Consider the following 19,763-nt stretch of genomic DNA (forward strand, 5'->3'; position numbering starts at 1 on the left):
GGAATGGAATACAAAGTACATAACAGTCGGTGGATTAGCAATTAAAAATTGTTGCCGCATGCTAGAAATTAATATTAATAAAATATTATTAAATTATTACATTATCCCTCTCATCCGTCCTAGGACAGGTTGAGTCCCCTCCTAATTAGGGGGGTTACTGGCGTATTAATGCAGTCGGTTCACCACTCCTCTGCTGCATCCCCTAAGGGCGATATTCATGACTGTAATCTGTGTGTTCACAGATTACAATTATTAAATAAGTCTTAAAAACTATTTCTTTGATGGTTACATAAGATAAGAATCTCCCAAACTTTTGGGAGAGAGAGACAATCATTTCGATTCAAATTTGGTTGATGTAAAAGGGCTTTGCAACTTTCTTTGAAAAGGCATTCTTATTTAAACTTGCATCTATGGAGAAGATGAGCATTATTATTATTATTATTATTATTATTATTATTATCTGAGCCCTCCAGGGAGTCAAGGACTCATCGAGGGAGGCTGTAAATTACCCAACTGAGCTATCAATACCTTCCCTTAAATTCATTTATACTAGATGCACTCACTACCCCAAAAGGGCAAAATATTCCACTCACTCACTGCTCTCTGGGAGAAAAACCTAGCTCTTACCCCTTTCTTGACTAAGAACAACATTAACTTCCATGGATGCCCCCCTCCCGTGTTCTCTCCCTGCCTTCCATATAATGAAAAATTTCATCATTTGAAATGCTATAACACCCATTCAAAAGTTTATAGACCTCTATCATATCACCCCTCTTTCTCCTGTTAACCAGAGTCTGCTATCCACATATTCGCAATCTGTCCTCATAAACTAAATCCGATAATCCGGATTTAATCTTTGTAACTCTCCTTTGCACCATTTCAACAGCTTCTTCATCCTCTTGGACCCCAGGAGACCAAATCTGCACACAGTAATCCAGGTGTGGTCTTATCAAAGCCTTATGAAGAGGCAAAATTACTTCCTTATCCTTACATGTCAAGGTTCGCTTCAACATAGTAATTATCCTCTGAGTTGTATTTGCAACTTTTGCTATGTGACCTTTGAACTTTAAATTCTTATCCACCAATACACCAAACTCTCTCGCCTCTTCGGTTTCTTGTAGCATAACCTCGCTAATATAATATGCCGCTGGAACTCTAATCACAGCAAAGTGCATAACTTTACACTTACTAACATTAAACTGACAGCTATTTTCATTTGCCCAGATTTCCAGTCTATTCAAATCATTTTGTAATTGCTAAACATCAGTAGCATCCCTGATTGCCCTGCTTATCTTTGCATCATCAGCAAACAATTGCACATCTGATGATAGACCCTGCTTGATGTCATTAACATATAGCAGGACTGCACAACATGTGGCTTATAATGCTATTTATTTTGGCCTGTCTGCCTGATTGAAATTAATTAATCATATGGGGGAATATGAAATTAGACGATTTGAATTAAATTTTTACTAAGCCTCTGCATGTTTATGTTCATGCGATTAATGTCACAATCATGTTTCTTTCAACTCGATAATAAATTGCATTTGGAGTTATTCCCATTGTCATATTTAATAACAAATTATTACAATTGCTTTGAGGTTTTGTTAGCACTAGTGTTGTTGTGGGGAAATTCAAAGTTACATCTCCATGATAACGACTTGATGTCTACAAATGAGAACAAATCATATTACACAAAGTTGGCCGTGCCTTGACTGGCTTTGGCAGTGTAGTGATTGGTTGTAGCTGGAGCAATAGATTACATAACTTAAATGTGTGGGCAGACTTATGTGTTTGTCATACATGTTGTTTATTTTTTAACGGTATATATTAGAATACAGAAAAATAAGTAAATAATTAATTTATTAACTCATTGCTGATATTTCGCTGGTGTTATAACCAGCATCTTCAGAACACAAAAACAGAGTTTGTCACAATACGCCAGACTATAACAACATGGTGTAATCAACGGACTAGTTAAACAAAATTGTAGCAGCAACACAAAGATTAGTATCCTGATTTTGGCACCCTCTATCTGAAAAAAAAAAAAGAAAAAAGAAAAAGAAAAATTGCAGCTATCACAAGACTAGAGTCCTAAACAGAGAAAAAAAAAACCGGTACTGGTTTTTTCTGTCTCCCAGATTTTAGCCAAATTTATACAGCCATATTTGTTGAGATTTGGAGTGTGTTTCAGGGCTTCTGTTGCCTCTAAGAACAATCTCTCCGACTTGTTCCAGTTGATCCTGTGTGCAGGGGTATCCAGCATATGGTCGCTAGGCCCAACTTTCCATAGTGATAATGTCGGATGTATCTTTTGTGTTCGTTGATGCGGATGTTCACAGTTCTTCCTGTTTGACCGTAGTAGGCTTGATTACATGATCAGGGTACTTCGTAGACTCCTGGATGCGATAAAGGGGAAATGCTGTCCTTGGGTGAGTGGATAAGGGTTACTTATTTGCTCCACGGTCTGAATGTGGTGCATAGTTAATGTTTATTAAGAATTTTTGAAATCTTTTCGGATGTGCCTTTAATGTATGGGATGGTGACTGTTTTGTTGTAGTTCTCTGTGGTGGATAGTGGGAATGGTTTCTTAGGAGCGCTTAGTATATTTTGCTTATCTTATGGGGATTATAGCCATTGGCCAAGAAGGTGTGGCATAAGTGAGCCAGTTCAGCAGCAAGAGCATTGTCATTGGAACAGATTGTCCTCGGTCTGTGGGTTAGCGTTTTTAAAATGCCATATTGCTGAGTTGGTGTGATTGTTTGTGTAAATATCTCCCTGTATAAGTGGGTTTTCTAAAAACTGAAAATGATAAGGAACCATCTGGAAGACGTGTGATAAGTGTATCCAGGAAGGGCAGACAGTTATTAGCTTCCAGTTCCATTGTAAAGTGGATTTTTTACTGAAAAGTACTGCACAGAAGGTCTTACAAGTCAGAGTGATTGTTCTTAGAGGCAACAGAAGCCCTAAAACACACTCCAAATCTCAACAAATATGGCTGTATAAATTTGCCTAAAATCTGGGAGACAGTCATCTTAAGAAAAAACTAGTACCGGTTTTTTTCCTCTGTTTAGGACTCTAGTCTTATGTGATAGCTGCAATTTTTCTTTCTTTCTTTTTTTTTCAGATAGAGGGTGCCAAAATCAGGACTCTAGTCTTTGTGTTGCTGCTACAATTTTGTTTAACTAGTTTGTTGATTACACCATGTTGTTATTTACTTATTTTTCTGTGTTCTAATATATACCGTTAAAAAATAAACAACATTACATAACTGTTATCATAACCTCCAGATCAATAACTTCCAGATGGAAGTTATATCTCCAGTGTTCTGAAAACTATCAGGTCAAGTATAGGGAGAGTACTTTACAAGAGTTTTATTCTATTCTTTTGCATTTATCCTGATCCAGGATAAATGCAAAAGTTTGTTGGATACTGCCTACCAGGTATTTTTATGTTTCGGAGCACATATACTTGTGAACAAACATTTTCAGACACGAACTTGAACAAAACCAAACAACGTTCATCTTTAAGTGATATCAATTTAGAGGCCATATTAAGAACAGCCACTTCAAACATGACCAAACTTTGATAAAATAGTGGCAACAAAGAAATGCAATGTGTCACATTGTGACATTCAGTCACTGAGAATAAGTGTGATATTCTCAGTGAAATTATTAGTAAAATTTTTGTGTTTATGTTTAAGTGGTTTTTATTAAGAAATTTTGCAGCTATATCTGTTTGTAAATAATTTTGATTATAATTTTAATTGTAACTGTCTAAAAAATTTAAATATGCATATTAATTAGTATTTACTGTAGACCTACTAACAAATTTACTTAAGTTTAGCTGCAGTGGACTAGTCTAAGATTCAAGGTCCGAAGTGATATGGCACTTGGTCAGGTGGTCCAAGTTGGGTTTAGCCCTCAAAGACAATCAAATTGTGCAGGTCTGATGTATAGATTGAACAATAATGGCCCAAGGACTGAACCCTGAGGTACACCACTGGTTACCTTAAATTTGGCAGATTCACATCCACTGTATACCACTTTTTGATATCTGTCTGTCAACCATCTCCTGATCCAAGTCAATAGATTATATTCCAATCTCATATTATCCAGTTTACGCAACAGCCTGTCGTGTGGTACCCTATCAAATGCCTTAGAAAAATCCAACATTAGAATAGTGTATCCATTCTCTTTATCCAACTCGGCCATAACATTGTTATAAAATATGAGCAAATTGCTAAAATATGACCTTCCTTTAGTAAACCCATGCTGCTCCTGAAGAGTATAGAATGCTTGTCTACCCATTTCTGTATGCGAGTTCTTACCAACTTCTCTAAAATCTTCACTACCACACCAGAGATACTAATAGGTCCGTAGTTAGACACATCAGTTTTTTCACCACCCTTGTGCAATGGAACTATCATACATTCCTTCCATTCCTGAGCTGAGACTCAAGTTATACAAATGTGTAAAAGGCCTAGCCAATTCAGCTGAACATTCCTTTAGCAGACGGGCTGATATTCCATCTGTCCCTATTTTCAAATTCTTATCCAGGTTATGCAAGAGCTGTTCAATCTCATTTTCATGAACCTCTAACTCTTCATCCAACGTAGCAGTAGCACTGTGCACCATGCTACACACACCTGGTTGATATATCTTAGCAAAGTGAGCACTCATTAACTGATCAATCTCCTTAGCTTCCGAACTCGTGTACCATCTGCATTCAATAAAGTTATTCATCCACATTCATTCTTTCTTTTGCTTGTGGCATAACGATAAAATTCTTTTGGACTGAATTTAGCTTGCGTGGCCAATTTCTTTTCATACTCCATTTTAGCTTTTCTCACAATACTCATTACTTTTCTGGCCTGAGCTTTATATATTTCATAACTCCCCTCACTCTTATTCTCATGATATTCTTTCCACATCATCTTCTTCTTGTGGATCTCTTGCTTAATAAGGTTGCACATCCATTTCACTCCCAACCTATTTATTCTTCGTACACTAGGGATACATTGAGATACCACCTCATTCTAGCACTTTTTCAAGGATTCCCATGTATTGCTGACATTTTTCCCATTCAGTAACTGATACCATGGGTCCAAAGATAGTATTCTTCAAGTTGATCATAATTTCCTGCTTTGTAGTTCAGCATGTCACCTGTTTTAATCGGAGCTTCAATACAAGTAGATACTTCCCAAGAAAGAACTGCATGATCACTGTCACCAATTGGTGGTAAAATAGCCATATTCTTGACAGAGATCCCTTCTGATGCTATGAGCAAATCCAACACTCTTTGACCTCGAGTTCCTTCTTTCACATGCTGCTTGAGAAAGTTATCTCGCAACAGTTCAATACATTCCTGTTCTTTCTTATCATGAGATTTCTCTTTGACTCAATCAATGTTTGGAAAATTAAAGTCAACCATAATGATCATTCACTTGGTACCCATAAGGCTAAATTTGCAATGCATTTATTCGTCCCCTACAACTGAGCCGCCAGGTCTGTAGCAACACCCCGCCATATATTTCATTCTATTAACCTCCACTTCACACCAGATAGACTCAAACTCATCACTACATGGGACATTGTTACCATCATTGTTTTCTTGTATTTCTACCCTAACTGGACTTAAAGTCATCTGATATCATTAGTAGCACTCCTCCTCCTCTCCTATCTCTTCTGTCATTCCTAAAAATAGTATATCCATTACACTCGATCCCACTTACCATATCTGATTCTGATAGCCATGTTTCACTAATGCCAACAATCTTAGGCCACATCGTATTCAATAAAGCAACAAACTCAACCCCTTTATTTCTAATGCTTCTGGCATTTGTGTATAGACAACAAATTACGACCTAGCCTATTCTTATAATTAGATATGCAATCTATTTGGTCTTGTTCTAGAATTTTCACTTTTCCCTCCCCATACATGCTTAAAAGGTCCGAACCCAAAGCATATTTTTCCACTCCTTCTCCACATATATAACCAGTGGTGAGCTATGGAAATTTTAACAAAGGGCTCGCATTGTAGAGCAAAACAAAAGCCGTATTTTTGTTTTGCTCTACGATGCGAAAATGTTTATTAATACAAAAACATTTATTAATACAGCTTGTGTACAAATGCCAATTAAAAAGTATGAGGGGACAATCAACCTGTAAAGGCCATCATTTTTAAACAAATATTTCATTATCTAAACATGAAATATTTGCACACAATTATCTGTGTTAATTTATCTTACATAAGAAAAACATTTTTTAACCATCAAAATATAATAAGAATAAAATCTTTTATAATCACACATATGAAATAGTCTGCATTTTTTATAACGAAATAAATTTATTTTGTTTGCAATAGAAGTTTTTATGACAAACAATCTATAAATAATAAATAAATATTATCTAAACACAATAATATTGAAGTACGTTATATTTCTCTTTTGTTTTTATAGTTCAAGTGATAATCAAGGGGCATTATTTTATAGTCCTATTTATTTATATGCGATTATCAAAAGTGAATTCTTTTGTAAAATAGCAGTAACAGCAACTATAATATTTTATTCAATAAAATCACTTTGTTAGGTTACCGTACGAGTTTTTCGCTTATTATATTTCAAAAAATTGTTTTTTTCCCTTTTTTTCTTTGAAAAAATAAAAAGTAAACAAGAAGAACAAGGGGCATGCAAATTTGAGAGAAATTTAACAAAGGGCTCGGGCGAGCCCCTTATAGCTCACTACTGTGTATAACCATGTTTAAAGGCATTCATATCTTTATCACTTTTGTATACCATAGCTGAACTTTCACACACATTTTTCCTATTCCTGATTATCCCACTGGATATTGTGTTTAGTGTCAATACTATATTGTGTCAGACCAGACTTTTGAGGTTCCATTTGTTCAATATAAATACTGATGTTTCTTCATTCTTTTTTCCACAGAACAGCCTGTTTGTCCAAAGTATGTTAAATTACATTTTCACACGGTATCTGGTAAACACCAGCTAATGATAGAAGTGCCAGTTTGTCTTTTGTAGATGGCAACAAATGAGAAATTTTGTTGATAGGAAAATATGTGGGAATGAGATGATACTTCTTCAAAATTCTGCCAATCAGTTCTGAGATGCCAGAAATATAAGGGATTGGAACCCTGCAGCCTGTTGAAGAATCCTGAGGTGTTGGAACGTAGGAGTCAATTATCTGCTAGATGTTGTACCATCATTTGATTTTAAACCAATTTTAACTTATGGATCTGAGAGCTGGGTCAAGTAAAATACTTGAACAAAGACTAGAGACCTCATATATGAGAGTCCTGAGAAAGATTAGGGGCATGAACAGATGGCATTAATGGCAATATCATATTAAAAATGAAGATATTAGGAAAGAACTTGATATTGTGCATCCAGGAATGCATTAGCAGAGTTAATCTCAGGGGGGTATGGTCATTTAAGCAGAATGGGAGAGGAAAGATTAGCAAAACAAGTGTTCTCTGTCAGGTTAGCAGGAAAAAGACCCAGAGGAAGACCAAGATATAGGTGGATTGATACAGTAAAAAGTGCCTTAGAAGACAGAAATTTAAGACCTGATAATATTGGAGGCTTGACATTTAATAGACTGATTTGGAGGAAAATTGTAGATAGGAAGTTAGTAATGATGTAAATTTTTCATGTACTACTATCATATCCTATACACCCCATGAGGGTATATATATATATCAGGAATTTGATGATGATGATTATCTGCTGGATTTGATTAAGGTTGTAACCATTAAATTCTATTAACTTTTTGATAGTGAAAAGTTCTTGTTGTAAGCTTGAGAGAGAGAGAGGAGCACACTTTATGTGCTATATTAATTAAAGACTTGATAACACCAATTTTTTGAGAGGTGTGATGAGCAGCCTTTTGATGAAGTATCTGCCAGTAAAGGTAGGGTTTCGATAAACACTGGTTGATAAATTACCAGAGGTAATTTATCAACCAGTGTAAGAAGGCATGTAAGAAGGATGTCCAAGAATGGTAAACTACCAGCCTTTTCTTTTTAATGGTGAACTGAATGAATGAGTGAAGCTAATGATCTATTGTAGGAATGTAGTACGTTCCTCTTCAGCATGTAGCCAAATAGCAAAGACATCATCAACATAATGAAACAAAAGAGAGGGTTGGGGATGAATAGATAAAAACAAGGTGTCTTTCAGATGGTTCAAAAAATAGTTTGCCAAAGGTGGAGGCAGAGGGCTACCTATGGCAGTACCTTCAACTTGTTTATAGATCTTGTTTTTCCAGCAGAAATATCCTGAATGTATAACAAATTCAAAAATCTTTGCAATATCCAGAGGGTAATCATCATATAGTAAATTGACAGGGTCAGATAATGGAATATTGGTAAAGAGGGAAACAATATCAAAACTGACAAGTCAGACTCTTCTTGTAGAAAGGCTTATACGTTGGCTACACATAACTATTAAATTATTTAAGGAAATCACAACGTATACTGGAATATTAATTAAAAGAAACTTTAATAAATATTTCTTATATTTCGGCAACGTCACATTGCCATCTTCATGGGAACATACAAATATGACACGTGCATACAGGCACTACAAAAAGCAAATGAGGTAGAAGATAAGAAACCATTGCCCCAAATTTGGGAGACTTATATCATGAGAACATCAGCCCAGCAGCCAAAACAACCCAATATAGCCCTCTAGGGGGCACCATCAGGACTTTAGGAACAACAATAGTTTCTTATCTTCTGCCTCATTTGCTTTTTGTAGTGCCTGTATGCACGTGTCATATTTGCATGTTCCCATGAAGATGGCAATGTGACGTTGCCGAAATATAAGAAGTATTTTTTAAAGTTTCTTTTAATTAATATTCCAGTATACGTTGTGATTTCCTTAAATAATTTAATAGTCAAGTCAGACTCTTGTATTTGAACATCCTTGATTTGTTCAAGAAAATGTGTCGAATTTTTGATGAAAGATCATCTGGATTGTCCAGTATGGGTGCCCAGTTAATGAATGTGACAGAGATTTAGCAATTCTATAAGTGGAAGAGTCAACAATTCACGATGGGTCTTACTGGATAACCTTCTTTATGAATTTTTGGGATTCTACATCAACGAGGAGTTCTTCCAAAAAAGAGTGTGCAACTTGTCCATGGTATTTTGATCCCAACTGACAACTTCATCAAGTAGCTTATTTAACTGTTTAATTTGGATTTTGTAGAGTTATGATCGATTTCTTGATAGGTGGAGGTATCTTAAAAAAGGTAGTCTATTTTTCTCTCATAGTCAGCCTTATCGATTACCACTACCGCTTTTCCTTCATCAGCTTTTGAAATAGATATTTTGCTATTTTTTCTTAATGAGGGTAGCGCATGGGTTTCAGCATCGATAAATTACATGGATGTAATCTGCTTTTAAAAAGTGAAGCAGCAACTTCAAATCGTAGTTTATTAGCATCTTTGCTAGAAAGTTCCAACACATTGCGTTCAATGTTATGCAAAAAATCAAGATACAGGATGTGTTTAGGTACTAAGGCAAAGTCAAGGCCATTAATAATACACTAGTTTCAGCATCAGATAATGGGTGTCCAGAAATATTCACAATCCATTTATTCGTAGGAGGAGTGTTGTCAGAGGTAATTTTTTTCTTTTGTTTAATGGTATAAAGATTCATATTTTTGCTAAAGATGCTAATTTAAAAAGAAAACTTAAAACTAAAACGAAAGGAATTAATGGACAACCAAAAAAATGTTCTGAGGAGCAGTGACCCATAAACCAACAATGTGAGGAGTTGCCAACCACAAGCCAGCTACATAAATAGCAGCAACCTCCAACAGGCAAACAAGTTGTCAACCTATCTAAATAAAACCTTAACAATGGAAAAATTTTATTTCTTCAAAAAGGCCAAAACTATGCAACTGCACTAATGTAAGTCAACAACCTTCAACTTTTGGTTGAAGTGAGCAAATTTTCTTTTTTAGCTTGATGTAGTTAGGCATCATGTTACTGTCTCTATACCTTTTCAAAAGGCTGGCTGATTAATCAACACAGAAACATGTGTCTTTGGCTTACCATAGTGACTGCATTGATTGTGGGTACCAAATCTCTGTGGATTATCGCAGTTGTTTCTGTTACATAGTTGTCAGCATTCATTGTGTAGAACAGGTGGTATAATTATAGGACTTCAGGCCAGCCTGTATATTTCCTGTTCCATTTGTGTTACTGAAGTGTGCCTGTATGTGTACGTGTTTTTGATACTGATGTAATAATCCTTGAAGACGTTAATTTAAATCTGGCAAAATATAGGAAGTAATAATTAAAAACGTTTTTGCTATTATTTTGTCTACATTGTCAATTTCCTGAAACAACATGATGCATGATAATCAATGTATAAATAAGCTAATAAAATGTGGTCAGAAACATAACATATTAAGTACAGTAATCTACCATATAGCCGCGATTAAGTGCTGATCCTGGTGTTTAGGATTATACGTTGATTATCATACACAGTGTTGTTTTAGGAAATTGACACCTACAGTGATTAATACATTGGTATCAAACACATGCAGGAACACTTCAGTAACAAAGGAGAGATACAGGGGCTGGCCTAAAGAGCGAAATGTCTGCAGATGACGATTTCAGAACACCAGAACTACATCCAGTTCCACCAGTATTGCAGCTCAGGATTAGCAGACCATGCCCTGGACACCCAACACAGGATCGATTGAAAAAAAAAAAGACACTTTACTCCATCAAAGCATATTTAAATTCGAGAGGCTTTTCCTTGAATTTGCTGCAGCTCTTACCGACTATTCCAACCTAAACAAATATACGAGGGTGGTCTGAAAAGTTCTCAGCGTAACAATGAAAAAATGAATTTTAATTTCAAAATTATTTTTATTTTTCAACATAATCTCCCTTAAGACTAATACATTTATTCTAGCGATGCTCCAGCACCATTATCTCATTCCTTTAGTGGTTCTCAGTAAGATCTGCAGAGTATTTTGCAGATGCAATCACCCCTTGATTCGAAGAAAAACGCTGACCACCGAGGAAGAGCTTTAGTTTTGGGAAGAATAGACGTCACAAGAAGCGAAATCTCGGGAATACAATGGATGTTCCAACAATTCATAGTGCAGATCACTTAATTTTCCCATTGCCAAAACACCTTTGTGGGCAGGTGCATTGTCCTGATGAAAGATGATTTTTTTTCTTCTGCAAACCAGGTCTTTTCTCACGAATCTTTTCATCTAGTCTGGTTAAAAGATCAGAATAATATTCCCCGGTTATTGTTTTACCCTTTTCAAGATAATTAATAAACAAAATGCCTTTAGCATCCCAAAACACCGATGCCATGACCATTCCTACTGATGGAATCGGCTTAGTCTTCTTTGGCACTGAACAACAGGCTTCAGTCCACTGTTTTGACTGCTGTTTGGATTCTGGTGTGTAATGGTAAATCCAAGTCTTATCCATAGTAATAAATAAATGCACAAAATCAGTTTTATTCTTGTAAAAACACTTCAAGCACTGTTCAGAGATTTTCATGCAAGTGCGTTTTTGATCTGCTGTGAGCAAGCGTGGCACCCATCTTTCGCAAAGCTTTTTCATTTGCAATTCTTCATGCAAAATATATCCTACACGTTCTTTTGAAATGCCTATAGTCTCAGCAATTTCACGCACTTTGACTAGCCGGTCATCCAATACCATATTGTGCACTTGATCAATGATTTCTTGTGTTGTTACACTTTTTGGATGTCCTTCACATGGATCATCTTCAAGGGTACGGCCACGTTTAAACTCACCAGCCAATTTCTTAATTGTCGAAAGCAAAGGAGAAAAGTGCCAATAAACTTTTATGAACTTCGAATGAATTTCTTTTGGCGTTAAACCTTCTTTTACAAAGAATATTATAACTGAACGATACTCAATTTTATCCATTTCAAGGGATACAGACAACACTTTTGCTTCATACAGCAGTATAAACCAAACTACTTGATAGAATGACTTGCAATTTCACATGGATGCTTATGACAGATGTACCAACTTAGAAAAAAAAAAAAAATCCTGCCAATAGTGCTGCCATGTATGGTCGAGGCCAAAACTTTTCAGACCACCACCCTCGTAGTTGTATCAAAATAGCTCTCATGTGGGAAGCCTTCATCTGCAGACATTCAGGTCAATAGCCAAGAACATCCAATCAGAGCCAATAGGGGCTAATTACAGAACTTTAGGCCAGCCTGTTTCTCTCGTGTTCAATCTTTATTATTGAAGTGCACCTGCATGCACGTGTTTGATACTGATGTATTAATCCTTGAAGATGCCAATTTAATTTTGGAGTAATAATTAAATAAATAGTAAAATATAGGAAGTATATAATTTTTTTTCAAATTTAGTTATTATTTAGTCTACATTGTCAATTTCCTGAAACAACATGATGAATGGATGTCTTCAATTAACTGACCATTGCATGTCAACTGATTTCTGGAACAGCATCATGTAATTGTACTTCAGTTATCAGAACAGCAAACTGCCTTCTGGATGTGGTCAGATAAATGTAAATTACTGTACTAATAAACCACTGTGTAGCAATCAAACCAAAGCAAAATTTTGGTAATGAAGAATGTTATTACCAAACCTAACACAAAGGTATTGATAACATAATTTTTGCCCAAAAAACTTACCTCGAAAAAATGAATCTATTTGTATCAATCAACAAGACATACCAATTGGCCAATTCAATCTAACAAACTGCATAAAAAGAGAACAATAGAATTCTGTCAGACACTTCAAGACTGACAAAAACTACTAAAAAGCTGATACTGCATTATGCCTTTACCCCTAGAATTTACTGTCTTCCAAAAATACACAAATATAATGTGCCATTGCAGCTGATAGTGGAAGGAATCAAAAGTTCTAATTATCACTTAGCCAAGAACCTAGCATCAGCATTCAAAGAGTTATTAGGTTATTCCCCTCCTACATAAAAACACAAACACCTCATCAACAAAAATAAGAATGTCAAGGATAACAACAAACATTTATTAGGCAGGTTTTGATGTAATTGCCCTTTTCATGAATGTCCCAATCAATGACATAGTTCTCCTACACAAGAAATTTCTGTCTGATATCACAGCGGCCCTGTCTGCATGCTTTGCTCTAGCTATTTCATATGACAAAATAATTTCTACCTACAAAAAGAAGGTAAGAATACAAGTTGGGGTGCTTAAGGGTTAAAGAACTGTATAACTGAGAGGAGACCTCCACATAGCCTTTAAGGGAATGTGTTTCAGAAGCTCTTCTCAGAACTGACAAGGACTTCCGACCTAATGTCCAATCCTCACCTTCTCTTGGTGCACCCTGTTGGGGGTCAACTTGGATATTGAACGAACGAGGATGGGCTAACAATTTGGGATTTAGTCGACCAAATTGTATTCTTATTTGTTAAACCAAAATAAAAAATGATGGTACAACATGACAAAATTTCATGCCGGCTGGGGCATCACCTGGTTAAACAAGGCTCCCATTGTTTTCGCCAGGGAACCAGGGCGAATAGCGAAAAGTCAGCTACTGGAACAAATTTGAAAATACACCCCAACTCAACATCACCAGAGTTAAAGATTGGTACTATCAACATAAGAAGCCTGAATGGTAAAGAAATGGATCTAGTTGAGGAATTAGATAAGTACCGGATCGACATTATAGGGGTGAATGAAACAAAAAAGACAAAAACTGGTGAGATCTTTCTGAGCAATAAATACAAAATGTTATATTCAGGCAATGACAATCGAGGAAAAGAAGGAGTAGCCATAGTATTCAACACAAAATATGAGGCTAATCTTCTTGAATGGCAGTCAGTCTCAAGTAGAGTAATGTGGGCAAACATGAGAATGGGGGACTGGACAATGAGACTTATTTGTGCCTATGGTCCCACAGAAGGTTCAACTAAGGTAGAAGTGGAGGAATTTTTTGAAGCTTTAGAAAAAGCAACTGACACAATGAAAAAGGAAAAGTTGGTCCTTGTTGGGGATCTAAATAGCAGAGTAGGAAATGATTGGGAGACATACAAAAATATTTTGGGAAAATTTGAAGAAAAGAGCAAAGCTAATAATAATGGCAAATATCTGTTGGATTTCTGGTTATTACTAACACCATGTTCCAACATAAAAATATGCACAAATTCACATGGAGAGAAGAGGCAAGGAATAAGAAAAATCTCATTGACTATATTATTGTTGATAGTGATGTTTTCTCCCTTGTGCAGGACACCAGCGTGTACAGAGGATTTGAAATTGGAAGTGATCAATATTTAGTCTTGAGCAGGATAAAATTGAATTTCATATTGAAAAGAATGATATGTAAGAAAGTTTTAAAGTGATTAAAAGTTGAGGAGCTTTCAGATGTGAACTGTAGACTAAAATACACAAAGTTTATTGAAGAAAAAATGAAAGAGTTTGAGAACAGGAATCAAACCTTGGAGATTCAGTGGCAAGCCTTGAAGAAAGCCCTGATTGATTCAGCTAGAGATGCATGTGGTGAAGTTGTCTGCAAGGATAGAAAAATCAGAACTCCATGGTGGACACAGGAAGTTAAAGAGGCAGTGAAGGAAAAGAAGAAAGCATATCAAACGTTCCTGGCAAATAAGTTAGCCTGTGCTCTTAGAGAATACAGAGACAAATGCAAGAATGCTAAACAGTGTGTAAAACTAGCTAAACAAAAGTCATGGGAGGACTTTGTCAAGAACATAGAAAATAAATATCAAGAAGGTGGCAAAATATTCTGGAGGTTGTTGAAGAAGCTTAGGAATGGAGGAAAGCGTGCTGTAAAAGGAGTTAGAGATGATAAAGGTGACATGAAAATGGAAGAAAAAGATATCCTTGAAGTATGGAGTAATTACTTTGAAAAACTGCTAAATGAAACAAGCAGTGATGACAGCACAGTGGTAAAAAACACTGACCAAGCATGCAGTCAGGAATACATATCCATACATGAAGTAGAAAAAGCCATCAAAAGCTTGAAATGTGGAAAGGCAGCAGGAGTAGATGATATTCGTATGGTGGTATAAAAGTCTTATAGATGCTGCACTGTATAGTTCAGAGGGACGAATTGCCGATGATTGGAGTAGAGCTCTCATAGTTCCCATATATAAAAAGGGAAATAAAACTGAATGTGAGAATTACAGAGGTATTTCCCTACTGAGTGTTCCTGGCAAGATCTATGCAAGTATACTTGAGAAACGGTTGAGAAGAATTGTGGAAGAAAAGCTTGGTGAAGAACAAGCTGGATTCAGGCCAAATAGCGACTGTCAGGATCAGATCTTCACTTTACGACAAATAGTGGAGAAATCATGGGAATATAACAAAGATCTGTATTTAAGTTTTGTTGATTTGGAAAAGGCATATGACAAGGTACCAAGAGAGAAGCTATTCAGTACGCTACAGTTATATGGTGTCAATGGGGCATTATATCAAGCAATACTTAGTCTTTATTTGAGTTGTAAGTCAGCAGTTAGAATTGAAGGAAGTACAGGAAGATGGTTTAATGTTAAATCTGGTGTGAGATAAGGATGTACATTATCCCCTCTGTTATTCCTGATCTATATGGATCACATTATGAAGGAAAGAAAAACATGATATCAAAATTGGAGATGTTAATATCAGCTCTTTGCTTTATGCGGATGATGTTATACTTCTAAATAAATCCGCTACACGTCTGCAAGATTCTCTGACTAAATTGAATAACTGTTGTAATAGATATGGTATGAAGGTCAGCAATAAAAAGACAAAGACAATGAAAATAGGCAGAATCATTGAAAATGTCAACTGTGTTGTGAATGGAGAACCTGTGGAAAAAGTGAAACATTTCAGCTACTTAGGCACAATTTTTAGTGAAGATGGTAAATTAAATATAGAAATAGACAGCAGAATCAGCAAATCTGGTATGGTAGGAAGTCAATTGAATAAATTCATATGGAATAAGAGAGAAATTAGTCGGAACACTAAATTAGCTGTATACAAGACAGTGTTCAAACCAGTTTTAACTTATGGATCTGAGAGCTGGGTCAGAAGTAAAACACTCGAACAAAGACTAGAGACCACAGATATGAGAGTCCTGAGAAAGATTAGAGGCGTGAACAGATGGCATCAATGGCAATATCATATTAAAAACGAGGATATTAGGAAAGAACTTGACATTGTCAGCATCCAGGAATGCTTTAGCAGAGCTAATCTCAAGTGGTGGTCACTTAAACAGAATGGGTGAAGAAAGAATAGCAAAACAAGTGTTCTCTGCGAGGTTGGCAGCAAAACGAACCAGAGGAAAACCAAGATATAGGTGGATAGATACGGTACAAAGTGCCTTAGACAATAGAAATATAAGATCTGATAATGTTGGAGTCTTGACAAGTAACAGACTGATTTGGAGGAAAATTGGAGATAGGAAGTTAGTAATGATGTAATTTTTTTTCATGTAGTACTATCATATCCTGTACACCCCTTGAGGGTACATGGCAGGAATTTGATAATGATGATGACTACAAGTTCACCACTCATCCACCATAGCCAACTTTTATATTGAAGGCTCTGAACAATGTTCTAGATTCAGCAATTCAAAAGACCGAAGTCTGGTTCAGATGTTGGCAATATATTAGCCATTTGGACACATGGATGCCAAATTTTAAATACCTTCCTAAGTCACCTGAACAAACATATTTGATTTACCTTCGTTCAGAGTCTACCATAAACTTATTCACATACTTAAAGACTCATAAAAAAGGCTTTAAAAATTAGTATCGAATTATAACAGCTTAGAACATTGATAAAAAACATTGATAAATGTTTTAGGTTCTTATAATTCGATATAATGTTTCAGAACCTAAAATATTGATAAAGAAGAATGGCTACAACGGGAAAACAAACAATAAAATCCTTGATAAGTATGCTACCAAAAATAAAAAAAGGAAAAAAAAAAACAATAATGTCATAGCCATTCCTTACATTAGGAGAATATTGGAAAAAATAGACAGCACAGTGCAAGGCAACATTTAAACTACCAACAAAGCTTACTCAGCTTCTCTAAAGATCACCTTCCTGCTTTGCCCACCGTAAGATGTACAAAATCCACTGCACCTGTAACTTACTCTACATAGGAGAAACAGGAAGTATAATAAATAAGAAAGGAATAACACAAATGACAAGTTAAATTCCTTCAGTATGGAAAATCAAGCCTTTTTGAATATGTACTACAGAACGTGCGACAGAAGCCACTGGAAAGGCACTCAGCCCTTAAGTCACATCAAACCTTGGTACTTGAAAGAAGTACCTTTGAAAAAAATTCAAAGAACCTTGTGAGATGCTGATCCAATATCCCAATCTCAACAAGAAGGATGGATTACTTCTTGATAGAAGTGACTGATCATTTTTTAAGTTGTTTTAAGATTGTATCCACTTCCTCACACATCAACCTAGACAAGAACAAGCCCGTAGGATTCCCACACCTTATGTCAAGGGCATCTCTGAACGTCTTTCAAAAATTATGAAGAATAAAATCTATAACTTGTTACCTTCTCCTAAAGACAAACTCTCACCTCTGATGCTACCTGGCATGTATGAGGTTCCATTCTCCTCTAAATTGTCTTACTATGGACAGACAGGTAGATCTGTTCATAAATGCATTTCGGAACATCAAGACCATATCCGTCTTATCAAACCGCAGAAATCTGGCCTTGCACAACACGGAGTGAAAAACCCAAACCATAGGATCCATTGGGAAAAGACCAAACTTCTACATAGACCTTTATATAAACATGAACGTTTATATAAAGAAAGTGCTGAAGCCCTACTTCACAGACCAAATCTAAACCGTAATGGCATTCTTGTTATTCCTAAAGTATGGGAAATTGTCATACAAAATTGTGTAAAATAATTTTTATATATGTTATCTTATTTTAATGTAATTATTATTTTTTTTTTTTTACTCCATAATATATTTTAATTTAATTCTATAACACGCTACTACATACATATTGGTATTCCACTGTAATCAGGCGACCTAACTAAATATTATTCCTAGTATTGTTTGAATTAACTGTACTAACGATGTCTTATGATACTTAGGATGAATATTTACTTATTAAAACTTATTACTGTGGTTATCACGTGTGTTTGTTTAGTCATGAATTCTCCACAGGTTTCATTGTACAATAAAAAAGAAATGTAGAGGCCTACTCTTAGTAACCAGTTTTGATCATTAAGCAATTCCTTAATACAGTAATCCCTCGATTAATGCGCCCCCGATTAGTGCGTCATTTATTTTCGATACCCAAATTCGATTAGTGCGCCTCTAAAATTCGATTAGTGCGCCTATATACATCTTAAAAATAAATGTTACAGATTTTAAAAATTTTCTATCTATACATTTTTATGGCTAACTATTTTAAAAAATCACTCACCAGAATGAAATAATTTAGTTACCGATTTAAAACATTTTACAAAGTTAGTTTTAATGGCATACTACACTACTTCCATGTACACTATGTTCCAAATTTATGTCGCCTGCTATAGTACACCCACAGATTCCAGACACTTCTGCTCATGTCAACAGAAGGAGAATCCATTCCGATAATAGGGTAATCAATCCGTCTTCTGGGATGAGTTGTTTATTATTACACGTCGGAAAATTAACTTCTCTTTTACGATCATTGTAGTTTTTAAAGTGGTAAATAACAGTTGGGAAATTTTATCTATAAAGCACATGATTTCGCATGTTGGCGACCAATTCGTATCTCCTTCATTTCCTTCTCCTCTTCAATGATAACGTCCAAGAGTTAATTAAATCTCATTCTGAAGAATTGAGTGATTCTGACCTGCTAAATTTAGATGCACAGTGGGAAGATCCCGAAGAATATGAAGAAAATTTAACCACTGATGGTCAGCCAAAAGAGATTTCACAGAAACAATTTGAAAATATTTTTTGTACAATCAAAGTTTTTAAGCAGCAATGCTTAGAGGCTGACCCTGATGAAGAGAGCAGTAAAATTTGCAGAAGAGGCAATAGGGCCATACTGCCGGTTGTATGAAAAAAAAAAGAAGAAACAAAATGCTCGCCAAACTACGTTAGCTCAATTCTTTGTTAAGAAGTAGAATAATAAAATTTATATTCTGAATATGTTTTATTGTCTTTCAGCTTCATGGTTTTCCTTTAATTAGACCCTGAGACATACCCTAATTCTTTTATAAAAAAAATTAAGGGTCAAAAAAGAAATCTGAGGAATGAATTATACATTTTCCCATAAGCGATTAGTGCGTTTTCGATTAATGCGCCTGTTTTAAAGAACGCATTAGGTGCACTAATCGAGGGATTGCTGTATAACATAATTTGACCCACAATTTGGCTCACACACTTGTTATTTAGGATTATATCACCAGTTTCTTCTTTGTCTCATTAACACCAATAAAGTTGACATTTTATTTTTGTGATTCTTCTTCTAACTCTATTTCTCTTCCAGTGACACTTTTCATGTTATGGGTACGAATCTACATTTTCCTTTATAGTTAAGAACACATGCTGATTTACCAGACAGAAACTTTCTATATGATTTCTTCTTTTCATGTATTGCCTCTTTAACTTCCTATGTTCACTGTGGAATTATTTTTCTGTAGTTATAGATTTCATTGCATTTCCGTGGTGATATCGATCAACATTTTCTTTTGAGTATACCACTCAGTCTCTGCCGTTTGATTCTTGTTTTCAAAT

The 19,763-nt window shown here is 35.5% G+C and overlaps 1 protein-coding gene across 3 annotated transcripts in view; it reads right to left on the minus strand.

Annotated features, from left to right (window-relative positions):
- Window positions 1-19,763, minus strand: part of LOC150108726 (MPN domain-containing protein-like) — a 318,202-nt gene that overhangs the window by 16,472 nt on the left and 281,967 nt on the right. Inside the window, exon 14 of one of the 3 annotated variants that reach the window (XM_090390955.1) lies at window positions 15-202. The exons of the other annotated variants lie outside the window; for them this stretch is intronic. Within the exon in view, the coding sequence (XP_090247081.1) occupies window positions 155-202 (48 nt within the window). The 3' untranslated portion in view covers window positions 15-154. Of the gene's footprint in view, window positions 1-14; window positions 203-19,763 lie in introns of those variants that run through there. 3 annotated transcript variants of the gene reach the window in all.

The sequence above is a fragment of the Typopeltis vanoorti genome, chromosome 3 (assembly GCF_054136105.1).
Source record: "Typopeltis vanoorti isolate ZY-2024b chromosome 3, IOZ_Tvanoo_1.0, whole genome shotgun sequence".
Taxonomy (NCBI): Eukaryota; Metazoa; Arthropoda; class Arachnida; order Uropygi; family Thelyphonidae; genus Typopeltis; species Typopeltis vanoorti.